The sequence below is a fragment of the Chrysemys picta genome, chromosome 13, assembly GCF_011386835.1.
Source record: "Chrysemys picta bellii isolate R12L10 chromosome 13, ASM1138683v2, whole genome shotgun sequence".
Taxonomy (NCBI): domain Eukaryota; kingdom Metazoa; phylum Chordata; order Testudines; family Emydidae; genus Chrysemys; species Chrysemys picta.
Window position 1 is genome coordinate 23,330,503 of NC_088803.1, and position 24,122 is coordinate 23,354,624.

A 24,122-nucleotide genomic window follows, 5' to 3' on the forward strand; every position below is an offset into this window, starting at 1 on the left:
GTTTGGTCCTGCTTTGAGCAGAGGGTTGGACTAGATGACCTCCTGAGGTCTCTTCCAACCCTAATCTTCTATGATTCTATGAGTGTTGAAGAAACCCCTCCAGCCCCTGAGTCTGCAGGGGACTCAGAAGAAATATAACCAAGCCCTCTGAGCCAAGTTTACATTCAGAAAAGAGGGAGATGTGAGGGGCATAGGTGAAAAGAAGAGGATAAAACCCAGGGAAGGGATAGCAGTGGTACAGAGAAGTTCCCACTTTACCTGTGGTACTTATGTGGCCCCATCACCATAGTATCTGAGTGGCTCACAAGGTCTAACCCAGGGATCTCAAACACGCAGCCCGCAGGGTTATTTTTTGCAGCCCGCGAGCTCCTCACGGCCGCTCACACCCTCCCCCAGCGTTTACCTAGAGCAGCTCCGGCCCAATGCACATCGGGGGCAGGGCAGGCTCCCTGCCTGCCTGCCCTGCCCCCACGCCGCTCCGGGAAGTGGACGGAACCTGGGGAAGGAGGGCCGCAGGGGTGTGTGTGGCTGTTGCTTCAGGCACCGCCCCCAGCAGCTCCCATTGGCCAGAAATGGGGAACCGCAGCCAATGGGAGCTGCTGGGGGCGGTGTCTGAAGCAACAGCCACACACACCCCTGCGCCCCTCCTTCCCCAGATTCTGGCCGCTTCCCGGAGCAGCACGGCGGCAGGGCAGGCAGGCAGGGAGCCTGCCCTGCCCCCGGTGCACGTCGGGCCAGAGCCCGCCCCCTGAACCTCTCCTGCAGCCGAACACCCTGCACCCCTCCTGCAGCCTGACCCCCAGCCCTGAAACCCCTGCTGTACCCTGCACCCCTCCTGCACCCCGACCCCACCGCACCCTCGCTCCTCCCTCTTCGTCCCAAAGCTTCCTGCAAGCTGCGAAACAGCTGATCGTGGCGGGCAGGGGCGGGAGGGGGAGGTGCTGATCAGCAGGGCCAGCTGGTGGGTGGCAAACACAGGGGGGGAGATGATAGGGGGGCTGCCAGTGAGTGCTCAGCGCCCACCATTTTTCCCCCATGGGTGCTCCAGGGCTGGAGCACCCAGGCAGTCGGCGCCTATGTGAAGCATATAGTGATTGAGCACATGTTAATATCTGTGGGTGGAGGTGCTGATGGGAATAGAAGTTTTACTTCATTAAAGACTAGAAGATTTGACCCTCCAACTTTCTTTCAAGAGGAAGAGCTGCCCAGAGCTCCTGTGCCTGTTTATTTCCCTTTCCTGACTGCAGTGGCCCTGATAAACCTCAGAAGTCTCAATTTTTCTCTCAACTTTAAAATGTGGAATTTTCTTGGTGTTTGGTTTTAAATATTCTCCTCTGAGAACTGCAACTCAGTCACTGGAGTGTTGTGTTTAAGAGCCTTCTGGAAAGTAACTAGCCTTTAAACAGAAGTGAAAGCAGTGTTGCCAACTCTCATGATTTTGTCATGAGTCTCAAGATAATTATTGTTTTCCTTAAAGCCCCACTCCTGGAGTGAAGTGGATGTGTGATGATTTCAGCCTTCATTCTTAAAGAAAAATGAAGTTTCTAGCCCTCGTGGCTGTGGAGAAAGCTTCAAAATGTGACCCAGTGCACCCTAAAGGCTCAAAAAGCAGAAGGCAAATAAAAAGAACCCCAAAGCTATTATTTTTACATAATCTCATTTTAAAGCCAATCTCATGATTTTTGGTGAGCCTGATTCATGATTTTTGAACATTTGGGGTTGGTAATACTGTGAAAGTGACCTGAAAGTGTCAGTTTCACTCCTGTTTAAGGTCAGTTTCTAGTCTATTATTTGTAGTGGGGTAACACCCCTAGAGCCCCAGGCAGGTGCAGCATAAACTCACGGGGGCTTGGCCTAGTAGGATGTTTCCAAAAGTTAAATGATCTATTCCAAGCTTTTGGTGAATTGCAAAAAAGTGATAGAAAGTTATCTAGATTTTTCTACAATTGTTTCAGTTGTTATAGTCAAGAGTTAATAACAAACTAAAAATATACATGAAAATTTTAAACCTAACCAGTGTCCCATAGGTGAATTGACACAAGATGTCAGAACATGTTAGTATTAGAGCCGAGTGGGTCTAATATTTATTTATTTTTCTTCCTTTATATGGGAATTAGATACACTGCTGCTGTCAGTTATTATCTGCAAAAACCCAAGAGTTTTGAGGTGCCCAAGTAGCCCCTGGAATCACGGCTAAAGTTGCCCCCTCCCCGCAAAAAATCGGAAATGATGCCCCCGAAACAACGTGGAGGGATAAACCAGGGAAGCGAGAGCAGCAGCCCCAAGGCTCGCACACTGTACCTGGCTGGCTGTACACAGTCTCGGCGTCGATTTTGAATGTTCCTATGCGTGTTCCCAGGAACGGGATCTTCTTTGAATGAAAAACCTGCAAGTAACAAACAAATCCCATTGTGCCGCTGAAAGGCCCGGCTGTCACCAGGGCAGAGTGCAGCTGCTCAGAGAGGAATGGGCAGAGGAGACGGGCTGCTACCAACAGAACGATCCCGCAAGTAGAGCTCCACTCAGTAGGATGACCCTTCATTGGCACAGATGGCTGCATGCTTGTCATGAAACACACATGCAGCCCAGAAGCTTGGTGACCTCCCCCAGACATTAGGCCAGTCTCCCCACTGGGCCGGAGTAAAGGCCCCAGCCAGCCAACCTCTCTCTCATGCCCAAACTGACTCTCCTGAGCCAAGGCCCACACCAGGCCAACCACCCAAGGAGCCCGGGGCAAGGCCTGAGCCAAGCTGACTTCTCCCCTGGGCCCTAGACAAGCTGCTGCATGTGCCCAGAGCCGCCTGAGGCCTGAACCGTGCCAACCCCTCTCTCATGCGCAGGCCCAGGCTGACCTCCCCAACACACTGCGAGCCCAGTGAGGCCCAAGTTGACGTTTCATGTGCCTGCATTGACTGCATTCCTGCCCAGGGGCCAAGGCCTGGACTGAACTGAGCCAAGCTCCTAATCCATGCCTAGGAGGAGGCCTGAGCTGGGATGGCATCACTCCGGTGCCAAGCCAGGCTGGCCTCTCCTTCGTGCCAGGGCTGGGCACATTCCTGCAGGGAAGGGTGCTGTGCTGGGCCACAGGCGGAGGGCGGCAGGCTGCAGTAGAAGAAGAACCAGCATCTCTGGTCTCTGGCCTACGTTTCAACAAACAGGTGCTGCTTTTAACCTTCTTATTATAAAGAGCCTCAGGTGAGTTTTCTGAGCTTCAGGCCTTAGAGTCTTTAAAGGGCCTGATTCTGCCCTGCCTTCGCCTTGCACTGGCATTTATATACACGCAAGGGCTGCCAAGTCAGAAAGCCCCTTCCTCCCACCAGCTCTGCGGGCCAGGGGACAGGCAATGGAAACCATTCCTGGGGTGCCACTGGCTTCAATCTCCATCTGACGAGACTGAGAGCAGCTTGTGCCCCTACTAGGGGAAGAAAAACTGCTACAAAATATCAACTTCTCTCCAAGAGACAAAGTGGGTGAGGTAATATCTTTTATAAGCTCTTCCCCAGGTCTGGGAAAGGTTCTCCGAGTGTCACAGCTAAATGCCAGGTGGAACAGATTGTTTAGCATAAGTAGTTAGCTCATATTCTAGGGCCCATTCAAGGCAGAGTGCCCCGTTACCGTTACCGGAATGGAGGAAGAAGTGGGCTGTAGTCCACGAAAGCTTATGCTCTAATAAATTTGTTAGTCTCTAAGGTGCCACAAGTCCTCCTGTTCTTCTTTTTGCGGATACAGACTAACACGGCTGCTACTCTGAAACCTCTGTGAGGCTTGACAGCTTGTCTCTCCCCAACAGAAGTTGGTCCAATAAAAGCTATTACCTCACCCTCCTTGTCTAATATCCTGGGACCGACATGGCTACAACTACACTGCAGACAACTCCTCTCCAAGTAAGTCAGCCGGAAATGGAAAAATAAACTTGGGGAAAGAATCTGGGCACATTTCTCCTGATGTTTTATTGTGAGGAAGGGGTGCTTGGTTCTCCCTTGGGGGCTCAATCAAGGCTGGGGAGGAACTCTCCCTGGACTCTCAGTCTCAGCTGGAGGGTCAGGGGACCCCTACGAACAGTTGTGCTGAAATAGCTTGATGGTATAAAATTACAACTGTGCATTTGCCAAGCAGATGTAACCCTGTGGGGCGTTATGAAAGCAGGAGACTGACAAGCTGTGTGCAGCTGGGATATCGACACGGTCAGACGCTGTGGCCCAATCAGTACCAACATGTAAGAGGGCACACTTGCTATATATGGCTAAAAAAGCATCAGCACTACCAATGCTTGCTCTGCCTGGGCTGCTGAAGGCGCTTGCCTAACACCACACGAGATGTGAAAGTGGGTTACAGACTGCTATTGACTACAATGGGCTTTGGATCAGGCCCTATAGCTACACATGTAGCTTGTATTATCTACAAGGAAGGCAGCTTTGTCTACTGGCTAAAGTAAGGGATGAGAGTCAGACCCCTTCAGATTTATTCCCAACTCTTCCACTGACTTGCTATGTGATGCTGGACAGGTCCTTTAACTTGTCTGTGGCTCAGTTTCCCCACCTGTAAAATGGGGGCAATACTGATGCCCTAACTTTGTACAAGAGCCTGAAGATCTCCAGGTGGAAGGTGCTGCCATAAACACACACGTACACACTCGGCACTTCAGTGCAGCATCTCAGTTATTGCCACTACACAGGGGGTGTGGGCAGCAGGGCATACTTACGGAAATCTCTATGAGTCTGTGAAATAAAACTTCCCTTGGTTCATGGAATTCAAACACAAAATACTGCAAGAGAAGAGAGAGAAAACTGAGCAAAGTGCCCCCATCGCAACCCCGACAGCCCCTCTCCCTGGACACAGCCTGTCAAGTGTGACTTGAATGAGGCTCAGCACCTGTGGGAGTGCTGTGCACTCTGTGTGACACTGGTTGGGTGTAAGCAGTGCTGTGCGCTCTGGTGACATTGGTTGGGTGTAAGCAGTACTGTGTGCGCCGCGTGACAAGCAGTGCTGTGCGCTCTGGTGATACTGGTTGGGTGTGAGCAGTGCTTTGCGCTCTGGTGATACTGGTTGGGTGTAAGCAGTGCTGTGCACTCCGTGTGACACTGGTTGGGTGTAAGCAGTGCTGTGCACTCCGTGTGACACTGGTTGGGTGTAAGCAGTGCTGTGCACTCCGCGTGACATTGGTTGGGTGTAAGCAGTACTGTGTGCGCCGCGTGACAAGCAGTGCTGTGCGCTCCGGTGATACTGGTTGGGTGTGAGCAGTGCTGTGCACGCCGCCTGACACTGGTTGGGTGTAAGCAGTGCTGTGCACTCCGTGTGACACTGGTTGGGTGTAAGCAGTACTGTGTGCGCCGCGTGACATTGGTTGGGTGTAAGCAGTACTGTGTGCGCCGCGTGACAAGCAGTGCTGTGCGCTCCGGTGATACTGGTTGGGTGTGAGCAGTGCTGTGCGCGCCGCCTGACACTGGTTGGGTGTAAGCAGTGCTGTGCACTCTGTGTGACACTGGTTGGGTGTGAGCAGTGTCATGCGCTCTGTGTGACACTGGTTGGGGTAAGCAGTGCTGTGCACTCCGAGTGACATTGGTTGGGGGTAAGCAGTGCCGTGCATGCCGCGTGATACTGGTTGGGTGTGAGCAGTGCTGTGCGCTCTGTGTGACACTGGTTGGGGTAAGCAGTGCCGTGCACACCGCGTGATACTGGTTGGGTGTGAGCAGTGCTGTGCGCTCCACGTCACACTGGTTGGGTGTGAGCAGTGCTCGTGTCATGACCCAGGCTGTGGAGAGTAACAGCAACACAGCCAGCTCTCAGCCACACTGCAGTGTTCCTGGTCCCTTCCTTGCACTGTGACCTGTGCAGGTGGCTCTGGACACTCTGCCAATGGGATCCCTGGCCCATGCCACGTACCTCATTGTAAAAGGGGCAGTTCGTTGACTTTTGTGTAGCCGTGTGCCTCTTCTCTTCTCCAACCTTCACCACCACAAAGGGGTCAATGTTCACCCCCACCAGCTTCTGAGCTTCAATGACATTGATCCCGATCTGTGGAAACATGGGAAAGGAATCCACTGACAGCTCCTTTCGGAGCAGCTGGGAGTGCCACCAATGAGAGGAAACCTCCTCTGTTTCCTTCCTGCAGCCAGCTCTTCCAGAGACACAGCCTGCCTGTTAGCCCCCGGCCTTTCTCCGCTGCTTTTTAAAATGCCCTGTTGTCATTAGCATCTCTTCCCACCTTAGACAGGTGACGGCATGCTCAGGAGGAGCGGGACAAATGGGAAATCAAAGACTTTACTACAATCCAAGTTACCTTTCCACTGATGTGTGGCAGAGCCTTTGCCCCCTAATATTCTAGACGTTCACTAGAGTGTCCAGGCAAACACTGAAAAATAGCCAGTGGTTAGAGAAACGCAACATTTACAGCCTGAATGGGCACTCTTGCTGCAGCAGAGATTACACCCAGAGAGAGGCTGCATGGTCAAGCTGGCCTGGGAGTCACGAATCCGCTACTGAGTGGCAGTAGGGCTCAGGCCAACTGCGTAACCTCCTGGGATACAGCGGCATCTCCGTGTGTCTGTTTGCTCGTCCCTAAGATGGGAATGATAACACCTCCCAGGTGGGCAATGAGAGCCAGTTAATATGTGCACTGCAAAGAGCTACAGAAGCACTGTTACTGTTGTTATTATTAGACTACAGGGCGCTGTTTAACAGCTGAGACAGCAAGAGGCTGATGGCTCTCCCCACACCGGGTTCGCAGTTTCTAATCTCCCTTAAACTCAGATCTCACTTTATGGCCCAGTAAGAATCCTGGCTCACATTGTTCAAACCAGTTCCATCCCGTGCAGAGTGTTCACACAGCCTCTCAGCTGCCGCATGGAGGAAGACCACCAGCAATGAAAGGAAAGATCAACACCCATCTGGGCCCGGCCAGTGGGGTTGGGAATGTAGGCGTTTAAGAGCTTATACAAGGAAAGGAGAGCTCTGCTGAGGCCAGTGTGTGATTAACGAGGAATAGGAAGCAGGGATGTGGCAAAGAGGAACCGCCAGACTGTTCCCTGGAGAGGGCGGAGGGGCCTGCCTTTCTGTTAGACATTGAAGGGAGACACTCGCCTGGCAGTTAGCTGCCTGACTGTAGCAGACCTGGCTTGGGGCAGGAATCCAAGGGGAGGCACCTGACTTGCAGGAGGATTGTTTAGTACAATACCTGGAAGCTTTGTGGTCTAGGAGTGGCAAACAGGTCCCACTTGCAGAGGCGTCTGGAACGGCTGCAAGGGAAACAAACCAGCTGAGTGGGCCTCTGAGCAAAACCCTCCTTTAACTTACTTGGGCTGCAGCCTGCACATGTGCAGAAGGTAGCTTCATTACCCACTGGCACTAATAACACAGTTATACCTACGGGGAAGCTGTAATGGCTGGAGACCAAGGGCCAATCAGCCAAGACGTGAGCAAGGGGAAAGGAAACTCCAAACACTCCTCCCAGACAGCCCAGCAATTCCAAGCAAACTCCCTCCATAGGTGGGTCAGCGAGGGTGAAGGCTCCATGAAGAGGCCACATTTCCCCAAGAGCCACCATCACGTCCTGCTACTGGAGAGCAGAAACACCACAGCCTGGCTGCACACAAAGCCACAGGTTGCAGGAAGGGTAAACAAGGCTGGACTGAACCCCCAGGGCCCTGTGGGTAAGACTCGGCTCCTCACAGTACCCCAGCACAGCAGGGATGGGCCCCTGGGCCCAGCTGTGTGGAGAGATCCACACCTTCACCAAGCAAAAGGCCCTGCAGAGCACTGGGGGAGAGAAGAGGAGCATGTGCCAGGTACCTCTTGACAGGGCTGAAGACGATGCCCAAGAACTCCATATCAGACTCATCATCATACTCCTCCTCCTCCTCGTCAGTCTCTAGGCCCTTCACCAGCTTCCTGCCCAGTGCTGTGGCCTTCTTATCCAGCTCATGAGCTCGCTTCACGTCAGCTGGCCTGGAAACACATACACACTTGTCAGCCTCGTGTGAGACTGCCCGGGCAAGAGCCGGGAGTAGACCAAGGAAGCACTGCTTCTCCAATCCCCAAGCACCTGCGCATTGCTCCGAGAGGGCACAGGCTACTTACTGCAGCTCCTCGAATCCAGCGTTGCGGATAATTAACTCGGAGCTGCAAGACACAGAAACACTAGTCAAAACACTAGCGAGCCCATTATTGCTGTTCACCAAACACATGCTTCCGAGTCTGCTCTCGCTTTAACTGTTGTAAGGCCTTTGTTTTCATTGCAGACACTGCACAGACTCTGCACAGCATCACAATCTGGCCATCTCCTTACCCCACACCCGCCACTGTAACCTCTGAGCTCCTCAGGTCAGAATTTCAGAGCAAGGACAGCCAGGATAACTCCCCCTTCTGACTCCGCTGCACCCACACCACATTGCCAGTCTGTGCACCATCTCGCACAGCCTCTGGGGATTGCCAGGACCAGTACTTACTTACCCCTGTCTCCGCTGTAATCCTATGCCCAGCTTCGTCTCTTCTCATTTTGACTAGTGCCTTTCCTAATTGCATGGTCTTCTGCAGGGCAGCACAGACCAGCCATCACTGGAGGGAGGTGCAGGCTATCCGCCCAGTATTGGTAAAGACAAGGCTGCAGCTCTGTTGGATGCTGACACCTACCCCATGCCTGCCAAGTGGTTTGCAATCCCACGACCCGGCGAGTAGTCTGGACTCCTGCACTGATCTTACTCACAGCTAAAACAGTTCCAACTGACCAGGCAATCTGTCTCAAACCGTCCCACTAACACTGTAAAAAGCCACTGCAGACAGGCCCTAAGGGAACAAGGCTGGAAGTGCAGAAGTGGCCTGATTTTTAACTCTTCCATTATTGTCAGTACCTGTCTTTCATCTGGTAGACAAAATCCTCTTCAAGCCATGTACCCGCTGAGCCATCTGGAGGCTGGTAGCGCAAATCTAGCTCGATATAGATCTAGGAAGGGAAAGCCAACATGCATGAAGGGCACAGCAGCCAGAGACTGCCCACTGAGACACCAAAGGGAAGGAGAAAGGACATTACAAATAAGAAAGGAAAAGTGAAGAAAGCTGTCAAGGGCTTTCCTTCCTGGCTGGCCAGGGAACAGGCAGCCTAGCTGTGCAGATTCCCTGTCTGACGCCCAATCCCCCTTCCAGCCACAGCTCCCTGCAGTTTCCCAAACCCAGGGACAAATGGAAGCGAAGCTAAGCTCAGTTTTCCACGTTTAAAATGCACCACTAGCAGCTTTCCCCCCTGGGCTTGGTGCACTGGCTTTGAGGGGTTGTGCAAACTGGGAAATGAGAGAGGGCTAATCTGGCTTTAGCCATTACTGTCTTTGCCTTCACTTGATGCAAAATAGGGTTGAAAATGTGCTAATAACCAAGTTACAATAACCTGTTCTCAACCGCCACATAGGGAAGGTGGATTTCACCAGCAATGCTGTTACGGAAACTTCACCTGCAGCTCCCGGAGGTCAAAAGAGGGGGCAGTGGGAGCAGGAGTGGGCATATGGCTACAATTTTCAGAAACAACCAGCAATTACTCAGTTTGGGGACATCCAGTCAGAGATACTGCAGCTCCTATGGGCTTCATTCAGCTGGGGCTCTCTACAGCTGATAGCTAAGAGAGATCTTCTGTCCACAAGTGAGAGAGAAAAGGAAAGTATGCTCAGGTGGTAGAGGCTAGAGCCCTGCGCGAGACTATTTTTTAAAATCCTGCTCCCATCCCGTCCCACCCCACAATACCCATTCCCACCTGCTCCCTCATTGTTTTGTGCATTTTTATCCCACTACCACCTGCAAAACCTTAGTCCCCTCAAATCCTTCAAGAGAGACAGATTCCCCCATGGTACTAAAAAAAAAAAGGGGGGGGGTGTCAGTTAATTCAGTAGTTCTCAACCAGGGATCCGGGGCCCACGGGGGCTGTGAGCAGGTTTCAGGGGGTCCACCAAGTAGTGCCAGCTTTAGACTCACTGGGGCCCTCGGCAGAAAGCCGAAGTCCCGCTGCATGGGGCTGAAGCCCAGGACTTAACCTCATCACCCGGGGCTGAAGCCGAAGCCTGAGCAATGTGGCTTCATGGGGGCTCCTGTGGCATGGGGCCCCAGGCAGTTGCCCTGCTTGCTATCCCCTAACACCAGCCTTGGCTTTTATATGCAGAAAACCAGTTGTGGTGGCACAGGTGGGCCGTGGAGTTTTTATAGCATGTTAGGGGGGCCTCAGAAAGAAAAAGGTTGAGAACCTCTGAATTAATATATATATAAACCGAATTCAGACATAATTTTTACCACAAAAAAAACCCACATCTTGCTTAAATCATGTAAAAAATATTTTAATTTCCTGTTATAATAGACATCAAATCTCTTTCTATCCTCCAGGAACTTATCTAGTTCTTTTTTTAACCCTGTTATAGTCTTGGCCTTTGACCTTCACAACGTCCCCTGGTAAAGAGTTCCACAGGTTGACTGTGTGTTGAGTGAAGAAATATTTCCTTTTGTTTGTTTTAAACCTGCTGCCTATTAATGTCATTGGGTGAACTTTGGGTCTTGTGTTATGTAAAGGAGTAAATAACATTTCCTTATTTACTTTCTTCACATTGTTCAGGATTTTATAGACCTCCGTCATATCCCCTAATTGTCTCTTTTCCAAGCTGAAAACTCAGTCTTTTTACGCTCTCTTCATACGGAAGCTGTTCCATACCCCTAGTCATTTTTGTTCCCCCCTCACTGTTGTTTTTTTTTTTTTTTCCAAATTGTAACATTTCTTTTTTGAGGTGGGGCAACCAGAACTTCAGGCAGTATTCAAGATGTGAGCGTACCATATATTTATATAGTGGCCTGATAATATTTTCTGTCTTATTATCTATCCCTTTCCTAACAGTTCCCAACACTCTGTTAGCTTTTTTGACCACTGCTGCACATTAAGTGGATGTTTTCAGAGAACTATCCGCAATGTCTCCAAGATCTCTTTCTTTAGTGATGACAGCTAATTTAGACCCCATCGTTTTATATGTATAGTTGGAATTAGGTTTTCCAATGTGCATTACTTTGCATTTATCAACGTTGAATTTCATTTGCCATTTTGTTGCCCAGAACCCAGTTTTGTGAGCTCCCTTTGTAGCTCTTCACAGTCTGCTTTGGACTTAACTCTCTTGAGTAATTTTGTATCATCTGCAAATTTTGGCAAAACAGCATTTACCCCTTTTTCCAGATCATTTATGAATATGCTGAATAGCATTGATCCCAATATAGATCCCTGGGGGACACCACTATTTACCTCTCTCCATTCTGAAAACTGACCATTTATTCCTACCCTTTGTTTCCTATCTTTTAACCAGATAATGAGCCAAGAGACGAGTGACCCTCTCATCCCATTACAGCTTATTTTGCTTAAGAGCCTTTAGTGAGAGATCTTGTCAAAGGCTTTCTGAAAGCCTACGTATGCTGTACACTTGTCCACATGTTTGTTGACCCCCTCAAAGAATTCTAATAGATTGATGAGGCATGATTTCCCTTTGCAAAAGCCATGTTGACTCTTCCCCATAAATCGTGTTTATCTGTGTGTCTGATCATTCTGTTCTTTACTATAGTTTCAACCAATTTGCCTGGTACTGAAGTTAGGCTTACTGGCCTATAATTACCGGATCACCTCTGGAGTCTTTTTTAAAAGTTGGTGTCATGTTAGCTATCTTCCAGTCATCTGGTACAGAGGCTGATTTAAATGACAGGTTACATACCACCGTTATGCAATTTCATATTTGAGTTCCTACAGAATTCTTGGGTGAATATAATTTTGTTCCAAAACCCCTCTAATGACACCTCAATCTGGGATAGTTCCTCAGATTTGTCACCTAAAAAGAATGACTCAAGTGTGGGGATCTCCCTCACATCCTCTGCAGTGAAGACTGATGTAAAGAATTCATTTAGTTTCTCCACAATAGCCTTGTCTTCCTTGAGTGTTCCTTTAGCACCTTAATCATCCAGTGGCCTCACTGATTGTTTGGCAGGCTTCCTGCTTTTGATGTACTTCAAAAAAAATTTGCTGTTACATTTTGAGTCTTTGGCTAGTTGATCTTCAAATTCTTTTTTGGCCTTCCTAATTATACTTTTCACTTGACTTACCAGAATTTATGTTCCTTTCTATTTTCCTCAGCATGATTTAACTTCCAATTTTTACAGGATGTCTTTTTGATTCTAACCGCTTCTTTTAATTTGTTGGCTAGCCATGGTGACACTTTTTTAGTTCTTTTACCACGTTTTTTTATTTTGAACTATACATTTAATTTGAACCTCTGTTATGGTGTTTTTTAAAAGTTTCCATGCAGCTTGCAGTCATTTCATCTTTGGGACTGCACCTTTTAATTTCCATTTGATTAACTTGCTCATTTTTGTGTAGTTCCCCTTTCTGAAATTAAATGCTACTGTGGTGGGTTTCTTTGGTGTTTCCCGCCCATAAGGGTGTTAAATTTAACTACATTATGGTCACTATTACCAAGCGGCCCAGGTATATTCCCCTCTTGGACCAAATCTTGTGCTGCATTTAGGACTAAATCAAGAATTGCCTCTCCTCTTGTGAGTTCCAGGACTAGCTGCTCCAAGTAGTCATTTATGGCGTCAAAAACTTTATGTCTGCATCCCATCCTGAAGTGACATATACCTAGTCAATATGGGGATTGTTGAAATCCACCAGTATTATTGACTAAGGTTAAGATTCTGTCTGCGGCAGCAGCCTATCCCTGAGCAGAGCCTGGGTCAGCTGACCCCCAGACTCAGCTATTTCCCCAACGCCAGAGCTGCAAGTTAGTCTGTGCAGCCAGGAGCCCTCCTGCAGCCTCACTGTGAAGCAGACACTCTAGACTCCCAGCCTGCTCCAGATCCAGTTCCTGTCCCTGGCCTGATCCCTGTTCCAGCCTTGCCCGTGTCCTACCCTGACCTTGCTCCAGGCCTGTTACTGACCTGCTCCGCCCTGCATCCACCTCCTGACCCCCAGCTCTGACCTTGGCCTGCATCTGGACTCTGGCTATGGTACTGATTTGGCTTGTCCACGGACTCTGATCACCCGGCTTCAACCTCTGTTCCAACCACCAGGCCTGACTGCCTGGCACCAGTGCCTGACACCAGGGAGAAAGGTGGAGAGTTGCTGGGATGTGAAACCCTTGCAAACTAGCAATGTCCAGTGTCTCACCGAGGATCCTCTTAAAGCTGTGAAATACACACCGGCTGTTAAAGAGCACATACCCTCTCAGACCACTTGGAGATCGCATCGAGCAGTATACATAACACTATATCACAGGCTGCGGCTGGAACAATCAGCTTCAGAAAGTCACACAAGACACCTTGGCTTTCTGAAGAGGCCTTTGATAGATGAGCTAAAAAGGCAGAAGTACACAAACAGGGAGCTGTCTGAAAACGTGAACAGTTGAAAGGCATTTTCCAGGCCTTAGCACAACATGACGGTGAGATCTGCATCATTTCCCTGGCCGACAAAGCAGAGGACGGCCTGAAGTATAACGACCTGTCCTGCCTACAGAGCTATCGCGCACCTGGCTGGCAGCCATAAACATCTTCTAACATCCTCTTCGCAAAACCAGACAGCTCTTCCTACTCATCATCCAACGAGGACCTGGACAGATGGAAAACACATGATGAAAGCACACACCTGCCAATGACTATCCAGAGCTAGAGGACCAGGCAAACCATACAGCAGCACACCCAGGATGATATTGATCCTCCGTCGCTCGAGGAAGTACAAAAGGCCATCCAAAAGTTATGGAATCGACATGTTGCTGGACCTGATAGTATTCCACCTGAGCTGCTCAAAAGTGCCTCGGAACCAGTGAGCACTGGCCTGCATTAACTGTTCTTAAAAGTGCGGGCATCAGACGGAGTGCCAGCAAAATGGAAAGATGGCATCATAGCATCCCTGTACAAGGATACAGGATCTTGCACCGAATGTGGCAACTACCGGCCAATCTCATTGCTACAGTGCCCATAAAGGTCTTCACTCACGTCCTGCTTGGTAGGATGCAGCCACTCCCTGACAGACATCATCATCCACAGCAATCAAGTTTCACTGCTGGGCAGTTGATAATGGCTGCTGTTCTTAGCTTCCAGCTTCTGACTGCACCAAGAATTTAACTGCCCACTTCATGTGCCATATATCAACATCAAGTCTGCTTTTGATTTGGTCGACAGGTGAGAGCTTTGGCTTGCACTAAAAAGAGTTAGCATCCCAGATGTTCTGCTAAATCTGGCACTCAATTTTCACACCAGTCCCGGTGCAAGAGTGCGCTGCTCTCAACACAACCTCACATGTGGCAGGAATGTATTGTCGCCCCAGCACTATTAGGTCGAGCTATCGACTGGATATTAGGACGTGCTGCTCCACATGTCGGAATCAAGGTTAGTCAAGAAATGTTCACCAATTAAGGGTATGTCTACACTACCTGCCAGATCGGTGGGCAGCGATCGATCCAGCGGGGATCGATTTATCGTATCTAGTCTAGACGCGATAAATCAATCACCGAGCGCTCTCCCGTCGACTCCTGTACTCCACCACTGCAAGAGGCGCAGGCGGAGTCAATGGGGAAGCAGCAGCACTCAACTCACCGCGGTGAAGACACCACAGTAAGTTGATCTAAGTATGTCAACTTCAGCTACATTATTCACGTAGCTGAAGTTGCATAACTTAGATCGATCCTCCCTCCTCCCCCTCCCTCCCAGTGTAAACCAGGCCTAAGACTATGCCGACGATGCTGTCTTGCACTGTGGAGAGTATTGACAAGTTCACCTACATAGGCTGCAAACAGAATTAAAGTGTTCACAGCAAACTGGATATTCTCCAACAAATAGGTCTTACCGCTTCTGCATGAAGTCCGTGACACCTGTGGACACAAAAAATGTCTCTGCACTGAGAGACAGTTCAGGATCTATCAAAGCTGGGTTCTGCCTGTTCTGCTACATGGGTCAAAAACCTGAACCCTCCTAGAAGCAGACTTGGAGCTGCTAGATACATTCCATATGTGTCATCCACACCAAATTCTGAGCATAAAGTGGTTTGGCTGTGTATGAAATGCCATAATCTTGCAGAGCTCTGGCCCTCCTCAGATCGCTCACTACATTCAAAAGTAACTTTGTATGCTCTTCGGCCAGGTCACCAGGAGTGACAAAAACATCCCAGCACACCATGCTCTCAAACTCTCCTCGAATAGCCATGCAGCCTGCTTTGGCACCAAGACCCTATTGGGTCAGAGATTGCCCTCAGGTTCTGAGAGCACTGACATTTCCGGAGCAGGCCCCTCTCCAAAGAAATGGAGGACCCATTCCCCACTGACAATGCTGAGGAAAAGGTCACATAAGACCAATCTAGAGCACTCCAGATCTCAGGATGACTCTTCTACCTCCCCCAGGAAAAGTGTGGACCGGCATAGAGTTGGTGCTGACACACAGATTGGCGCAGGTGCCTCTAACCCAGTGGTTCCCAAACTAGGGTTCGCGAAATGTTACAGGGGGTTCTCTGGAAAAAATTCTCTAATGACGGACAGAGCTGTCCCATGGGGCAGCATGGGGCCAGCAGCCCGGAGCCCCTGGATTTCCAAGAGCTAAGCAGATCAAAGCAAGCATCTCTATCACACTGAGGAGATTTAAACTTCAAGACTCCTTATAAGAAATAGAAAGGGAGGTGGATATTTTTTGCTGTTTTTAAAATTAAATAGGCAGCTAGTATTGTTTTTAACATTATTATGAAGAACAAGTTTAAGCTTTGTTGTAATGTGCGTTGTTTGCCTGGACTGCTCAAGACCTGAATGCTTGTGTAGGAGGAACTCTGAGTTGGCTTCTTAAATACCTTCATGCTGTTTCACATCTGATACTCCTTGAAGAAACATAGGAACCTTGTCTTATAACAGGCTTATTCAAAGTGATACAAGCTACGAAAGTGAGATCTTGGAAGAGTGTTGCCATTTTCATAATGTAGTAAAAATACTGTAATAATAAATAATTAATAATAAATAGTGTGTAATAAGCATGTCATAAAAAAAATTATATTTCCAAGATCACTGCTTTTATAATTTAAACTCAGGTAAAGGAGAAAATTCCTGGAAATATTCATTTTTAAGAGGGGGTTCGCGAGACACAACATTTTAGTGAAAGGTGTTCACAGATTGTTAAAGTTTGGGAACCACTGCTCTAACCCTTCCCTGCAGTGGTACCAAGTAGGGAGCTTAGAAACTCTGTACCATGACTCCGGTTCCAGCCTCTGGATGTCCATTGAGACCAGTACCAAGGACAGAGATGCCAGTACTGTTTCCACATCAGCAGGTATCAGGCAGCTACAGACCTGCTCTGCCTTTCAGTCCTGACCTCTCCTTTGGTTTCACCTCACTTCAAAATTACTTGCTTACAAAATCAGAAAGAGAAATACAAAAGTGTCACAGCACACTATCACTGAAAAATTGCTTACTTTTTCATTTTGTCTGTATGAAATCTTAGTTTGTACTGACTTTGCTAGTGCTTTTTATGTAGCTTATTATAAAAGTAGGAAAATATCTAGATGAGTTGATGTATCCCCTGGAAGACCTCTGTGTACCCCAGAGGTATCCACTGATCTATAGCCCCATCGACTGACTGAGCTGCTGAGCACTTGTTGGCACCACACCCCAATCTTCCCCTTTAACAGGCTGTGGAGGCAGGGCCAGTACCAGGATCAGTATGGGGGACCTCGGTACCGGGAACCTCTGCATCACTGCTGCAGTTGACACTGCAAAAGCTTCCATGGCGACTTTCACTGGCCTCAGCGTCAGTACCGTCAGGCACTCCAGTGCTGCTACTCACTTTGGCACCGACACCGCTTCCGGCACCAGCCTGCTCAGTACCAATGGTACTGCTTCCATCAGCAGTGCCGCTTCCTGACTCCTTCTGGCAATGGAGGAGTCAGAGCGGTGACTCGCTCCCTGTGGTCTCGCTCCGCCTTTATCTCTCGAATCCCGAGACTCCTCTGCGTCTGAGTTGGGGTCGTCATCTTCCTGCTCTCCATCACCTGACCAGCATCATGGGCCGTTGACGGACCGATACAGGTACTAGAATTGGTGCATGTCTTGTGGTCAAGATGGAGGCCACTGGCCCAGCACCTACTGGCCATAAATACCTTATCCATGTCAGTGGCCTCCATGGATTCCCTGGGACACTCCTCAGTCCTGCAGGCCAGCCACCAGCAGTCCTCCCTGCGGGGCCTCCAGAGTCGTCCCGTCCAGGTCCATTAGCCCTGGAACAGGATCCGGCTCTGGCCCAGTTAAGGGCCTCGTCTTCATCTCCAGACAATGCTGGCTCTTCCTTCCCTTCGGCACTGGAGAATTTTAAGGCCTACCAAGATCTTTTGTGCAGTGTAGCTGCTTCCCTTGGAATCCAAGCAGAGTTCTTGCAAGATACCAACCAGAAATGAGTGGATATCCTTCAGCCATCCGCCCCAGGGAGAGTCACCCTTCCTATCAGTGATACTCTCCTCAAAACAACTAAGGCCCTCTGGAGCGCACTGGCTTCAGAACTGTTTGTGGCTAAGCACATGCAGAAGCACTATTTCATTCCCTAGGTTTTATTTCCATCTGGCCCCAAATTCCCTAGTCGTAACTGCGATGAATAACATAACCCAGCAGGGCAGGGTCAAGTCCACCTCCAAGGACAGGGACTTTAAATGATTGGACCTCATAGGCAGAAGATTTACACCTCCTCTTCCTTACAGATGCGAATTGCTAACCAGCAAGTCTCACTGTCCCAGCACTATTTCATCACTTGCCGAGCTGTGTCAAAGTTCGCAGTCCAGCTGGCCAAGGCCTCCCAAGAGGAATTTCAGGCATTTGTCACTGAGGCCTGCTTGGTGGCTAGGGTATGTCTATACTACCCACCCGATCGGCTGGCCGCAATCGATCCAGCAGGGGTTGATTTATCGCATCTAGTCTAGACACGATAAATCGACCCCCGAGCACTCTCCCGTTGACTCCTGTACTCTACTGCCGCCAGTGTAGACCAGGCCCTAAGACATCCTTGCAGTCCACGCTACATATCACGGGCACCTTGGCCACTGTGAGGACAGGTTCCTGGCTACACAATTCGCACATTGCCCCCGATGTCCAACAAGCCATTGAGGATTAGTCCTTCAATAGCCAAATGCTATTTTCAGACGAGATGCTGCACTTCTTCAGGGACTCCAGGGCTACCCTCTGATCCTTGGGGTGTGCACGCTGGTGGCATTCAACAACAACAGCAGTATCGTTCGCAGTGCACGTTTGCTCAGCCCTATCCTCATCTGAGGCAACGGGACGACCCAAGAAAGAGGGATAGAGCCCAAAGGAGAAAGCAGTAAGCTTCAGGGTTCGGACAGTCCACACACACGCCCCTGGCGCCCTCCAAGCGTCCATTTTGACTCCTTGGTCCAGAGCACTGTTCCAGTCGTTGCTGCTCCCAGTACCGCAGTGGTGGGAAACTTGTGGCCCCGGGCGGCCCATCAAGGTAAACTGATTGCGGGCTGTGAGACATTTTGTGGACATTGACCGTCCACAGGTATGGTCCCCTGCAGCTCCCATTGGCTGGGAACAGTGAACCGCGGCCACTGGGAGCTGCGTGGGGCTGTGCCTGCGGACAGTCAATGCCTCGCAGCCCACAATCAGCTTACCCTGATGGGCCGCATGCCATTCACCAGCTTTGCCTCAGTCTGTAGTCTCAGCCTGCCACGACAGTTTGGACGTGTCGGAGGCTCTTGGGCTACGTGTCCACTTGCCTGCAGGTGGTCCAGTTTCCAAGCTTGCGCTTTCGCCCCCTTCAAATATGGCTCAGGACGGTCTCATTCCATATCAACGAGCTGGAGCTTCGGGCCATCTCCAGAGCATGCTGCGCTTTTCAGGACCATATCAGAGACTCAGTGGTTCACATATTCACCGACAATACGACTGTGATGTACTATGTGATCAAACGGGGGGGGCACACTCCAGGTTGCTCCGCCTAGAGGCGAGCAGGCTGTGGCTGTTCTGTTTCGAGAGAACATCACTCCGATAGCTGTTCACTTGCCCGGGGCTCAGAATCATCTCGCACACCATCTCAGCAGGTATTTTCCCCTGAGTCATGACAATCTAGTTTGCCATACAGCAAGTACAAGGAGAGATTTCCCACCTTTATGCAATAGGCCTTTCCCAAGTCCAGAGTAACTGTTTAGCACCGGCTGAGGGGACCTGCCAGTCAGGATTGAATGAAAAATGAAATGAGCTAATCTCAAGACATGTGAGCGTAACGTAGCTTTTAACTTCAGTGGGGGAAATCCTGCTCCTCTGCAGCACTGTGTGTTGTGGAGTGGCAGCTGGTGTTCCACAATGGGGTTTCCAATCTAAGTGCTATTTTACTCCACAACGCAACCACAATTGACCCAAAAAGTTATATCGGCCTCCAAATTGTTATGTTAGCCCTGGGACTGAGGTAGAATCTCCCTGCTAAGCTAGAAGTGAATTGGACAAGGGGTTCATAGATAAGGGCTCCAAAACACCATGTTAAATGCAGTTCCAGCACTGTAACTTCTTTATTTTATCATTTGTAACAAAAAAAGCAGGAAGGAGGAGAGAAATCCAACCACTGGGGTCCTTCTCTGGGTCCCCTCCCTCAGATCCAGGGCCAGCCCCAAAACGTAGCTAACGAATGCAAAATTACAAATTGTGTTAACATTTTCCACTGTGGTGAGCTTAGTCCAGGATGCAGTCGCCTAGGGCACTACAATTTGGGGGGCGGTGACCGCGGCGGTATTTCGGCGGCGGGACCTTCCGCCGCCTAGGGCGGCAGAAAAGCTGGCGGCGCTCCTGCCAGGAAGCCCAAAGGCTGCTGGGAAGCTGAGATTCCATGTAGTATGGAGGCTCAGTGGGGGCCACCACCACACCCCTGAGCCTGAGGCTTGCTGGGGGCTCAGCCCACCCTGGAGCCGTAGAAGCCAACACCGATCCCCATAAGCCTTAGCAGGCTACTTAGTTCCCAGGAAACCATTCTGAATGCTCCCAATGTGCCAACAAATCTCGCAGGCAGACAGGCAGAGAGATGTGCTTCAAAGAACTTCCTAGTGCCTGCCTCTGCTGCCGCCTCATCATTCTATATTTGCTCCCACACTCCAACGTATTCATGATACCTCCCAGCTTCTCCCCAGCCACTTCTCTGATTGGGCTGCCCACATTCCAGCCTGCCAGTCGCTAACGAATACCTTCGCTAACACCTTGGCAGCGCTCCCAGCTCGAAACTGACACATTCATAAACCCTCTCTGTGTTTGCTTTGTAATTGCTCCTGTTTCTAATTCACCTTCCGTCTAGTACCTTTGAGGCCCCCTGGCTCCCGGAACACATGGTCTATCTCAGTCAGACCCAGAATGAAAATGGACAGAATTCCCACTTTTCTAATTCTTTCAATCAAAATAATTTTCTATTACAATTTTGTACCCGTTTCTATTTTTAAAAACGAACAGCCAGTCCTCAGCTGGCATAAACTGGTGTTGACTTACATCAGATGAGGGGCTAGCCTCTGGCCTTGGATTCAGTGACATCCTCATCTCCACACAGCTCTGCCTCTCTCTCCTTAACTCAGATCCCAGTCCTCTGACCAGCTTGGCCAGGCTGTCAAGTAAGAGCTCATAACCCTGGGCTATGGTTCAGCTTTAAGCAAATTCAAGGATTTACACACACTCGGGCCTATTTAGTATCAACTAATATGATAGATTGTCAATGTGAAAACTAATGAGCCTCAAAAAAGCCACATGTCAGCAAGAGCAACAGGAAATGCCTGGGATGACCTCAGTTCAGATCATAAAGGACAGCACGGTAGAGTAGCCTCTAGCAACGTCTCATTACAACTGTTATTTGGTGCATATTCACACAGAAAAATGTCCTAGTCAATAGGCTTGGAAAAGACTCCACAAGGCCATATCAAGCCCAGCATTCTGCAGGACTTCTCACTACTTCATTCCCAATAATGTCTTGTCTAAACTGTTCTTGATCTCTGACAGGATGAGGCCTTAACCAAGTTACACAGAGTTGCTGGATATTTTCTGATATGAGGAAATCAGAGTATGGGAGAGCAGGAAAAACTTGAATAAGTCAGACATTTGTTGGCTGTGCACCTGGGACCCTTCTGGTGTCCTGGTGCTCTCTCCTTTGGTGCTTTCCATCTAACCAATGCTACAGTAACCACATGCCTTACCCCAGTGATGCTGTGGTTCTTGTCAACGAGGGCCTCTCTGAGGGTCAGGCGTCCAGATGTCACTAGGTGCTGAAGGCTGATGACTAAGGTACCAAGCACTCTACAACAAAACAACAGTCAGAGAGGAAATATTCTGTTATGGTTTCAGTCTCAGCTAGTTATCAGAGCAGAGAAGGTAGCTCACGGCACAGTCTCCACCCTGATAACTCACATCATGGCTGTGTATATAATATTGCCAAAGTATTTCCTGCAGGTCTGTTAGTATATAGGCCTGTTTGTTAGCCTGAGATAGAATTTTGGGTTTGACTTTTGATACTCTTATATCTTATACTAATATGTGTGAACAAAGAACAAAGATACTGTGGGCTTGTCTTGACTACCCGCCCAGATCGGCGGGTAGAAATCGTTCTCTCGGGGATCGATTTATCGCGTCTCGTCGGGACGCGATAATCGATCCCCGAATCGACGCGCGTACTCCACCAGCCCAGGTAGGAGTAAGCACCGGCGACGGGGGAGCCGCGGTGGTCGATTTGCCACCGTCCTCACAGTGGGGTAAGTCGGATCAGATACATCGAATTCAGCTACGCTATTCCTGTAGCTGAATTTGCGTATCTGAAATCGATCCCCCCCCGTAGTGTAAACATAGCCTAAGTGTTACATCTGCTCACAAGTAGATGGGGTGAAAAGAGATAAGGTAAAGACATTACAGGGATGTTGTGATTATCTCAGAACCAAACATTACAAAACGAGGAACTGTAGCTGTTAAGGCCAGATGGGACCGCCATGATCTAGTCTGACCTCTGGCACAGCACAGGCCTGAGAACTTCCCCCAGAGGTTCCTGCTGCCGTCTAATGCCTTGTGGTTGAGCTAGAGCAGATTTTTTTTAAAAAACCTCCAATCTGAAGGTGACCGAGAATCCATCGCATACTTGGTCGGCTGTTCCAGTGGCTAATTACCCTTGCTGGTGAACACTTGTGCCTTATTTCTAGCCTGAATTTATCTAGCTTCAGCTTCCAGACACTGGATCTTGTTATGCCTTTTTCTTCTAGATTAAAGAGCTCCCTGATATCAGAAATCTTGTCTCTTTGCAGATACTTAGAGACCATGATCACACCATCTCTTAACCTTCTCTTCCTAAGTCTCTCACTGTAAGGCAGATTTTTCAGGCCTCGGGTTATTCTTGTAGCTCTTTTCTGAGCCCTTTCCAATGTGTCAACATTATTTTTGAACAGCAGAACTGTGGCAGTATCCAGTAATGGTCTCGCCAAAAATGTTGTAAATAGAGGTCATTACCACCTCCCTGATCCTACTCAATATTCTCCATCTTATACAGCCAAGGATCGCATTTGCCCTTTTAGTTACAGCATCTCATGGGGACTCATGTTCTGTTAAGTATCCACCATGATCCCTAAGTCCTTTTCAGAGTCACTGCCTTCCAGATAGTCCCCCATCCTGTAAGCATGACCTATGTTCTTTGCTCCTAGATGTATGATCTTATATTTGGCTGATTTATAAACTGCGTGTTGTTTGAATGAGCCCAGGTTACCAAGCAATCCAGATCAGTCCATATAACTGATCTGCCCCCATTATTACATACCACTCTGCCAGTATTTGTGTCATCTGCCAATTTTACCAGCAATGATTTTATGTTTTCTTCCTGATCATAAAGATAGTCAATAGCATTGGGCCAAGAACAAGACCCCTCTAGAAACCCCTCCGGGAGATGATTCCCTATTTACAATTGCATTTTAAGATCTATCAGTTAGTCAATTATTAACCCATTCAATATGTGCTACATTGATTTTGTACCATGTTAAGTTTTTAATTAGATCGTTGTGCGGTACTAAGCCCAGCGCCTTACAGAAGTCGAGGTATATGACATCGCCAGGGTGCCTCTCTCAACCAAACCGGCAATCTCAGAAAAAAAAATCAAGTTTGTTTGACAAGACCTACGTTCCCTAAAACATACACACGCTCACTGGCGTTATGTTCTCATCCTTTCCGTCCTTCCTGATTGCATCCCATATCAGTGTTGGGGTTACTATGCCTGCCTGAGTCAGAGTTCTTCCATGTTTAAACTCTGTCCTTCCATGTTTAACTCTAATCGACCTTAACAACCAAGGACAGGAATTGGAATGTGTAAATAGCTAGTTAGCAATTACGACCTTGCTCATTTCAGGTACCAAACAATAATGATGAGGTTTGCATGTTTCTAGCTGGGGAAGGGGTAATAAACTAAGGGTAAACAGGACCAAATAACTGTTTAGAGAGAAGTTACTAACAAGCTAGATTTATAGCCCTAGAATGATTTAGTTGCTTAAATGTATAAACAGGCCTTCGGTAGAGAGGGGAGGGGGAGAGAGGGGGGGCTTAGTTGTAAAATGTATAAAGAAGAGAGAAACTGTTTTTGCTGGTGTGCTCGATTTGAGACTTGCCTGTCTCCTTGCACCACTTTGAGATCTCAAACTTTGATTGTTTCTCCACCCCGGTATGTTTATTGGCGTGAAGCACTCCGGGCAACGAACCTCACTGTTGCTGTCCTCGGGCCCCTGTGCTGGCAACAGTCTTGGCGTCCCTGGGTGGGCACGAGGCTGAAATTTAGCCTTGCCCGGATCCCTCCTGGCGGCCGACGGATTACGACGACGACCGACGCCCAGAGCTCACCGGTGACTTCATCGGGGGCCTCGGCGGAGACGTGATTTGGTCGACCCCGGAGGGCACAACGGTGCAACGCGCTTGATTAGTGGAGAAACAGCTGTGGGCGACGGTGCAGAACCGGACCTTTGGATAAGGTAGGAACAGTCCAGTGGGGACTTTACCTGTTTTGACCTGGGGACGCCCAGTGTCTCCCTAGAGTATGGGGCAGGGACAGAGTACTGCAGGCAGGGCAAGGTGTATGCCCTTAGAATGCATTCTGGTGAACTGGAA

The 24,122-nt window shown here is 49.2% G+C and overlaps 1 protein-coding gene across 2 annotated transcripts in view; it reads right to left on the reverse strand.

Annotated features, from left to right (window-relative positions):
* The window catches only part of LOC101948544 (fer-1-like protein 4), a 138,246-nt gene that overhangs the window by 73,090 nt on the left and 41,034 nt on the right, over window positions 1–24,122 (reverse strand). For both annotated transcript variants that reach the window (XM_024111627.3, XM_042854944.2), the window contains 8 exons: window positions 21,194–21,293; window positions 8,847–8,938; window positions 8,077–8,118; window positions 7,789–7,944; window positions 7,175–7,235; window positions 5,884–6,015; window positions 4,703–4,765; window positions 2,302–2,386 (listed from right to left, as the gene is read on the reverse strand). In XM_024111627.3, coding sequence (XP_023967395.2) covers window positions 2,302–2,386; window positions 4,703–4,765; window positions 5,884–6,015; window positions 7,175–7,235; window positions 7,789–7,944; window positions 8,077–8,118; window positions 8,847–8,938; window positions 21,194–21,293 — 731 coding nt within the window. The remainder of the gene's footprint in view (window positions 1–2,301; window positions 2,387–4,702; window positions 4,766–5,883; window positions 6,016–7,174; window positions 7,236–7,788; window positions 7,945–8,076; window positions 8,119–8,846; window positions 8,939–21,193; window positions 21,294–24,122) is intronic.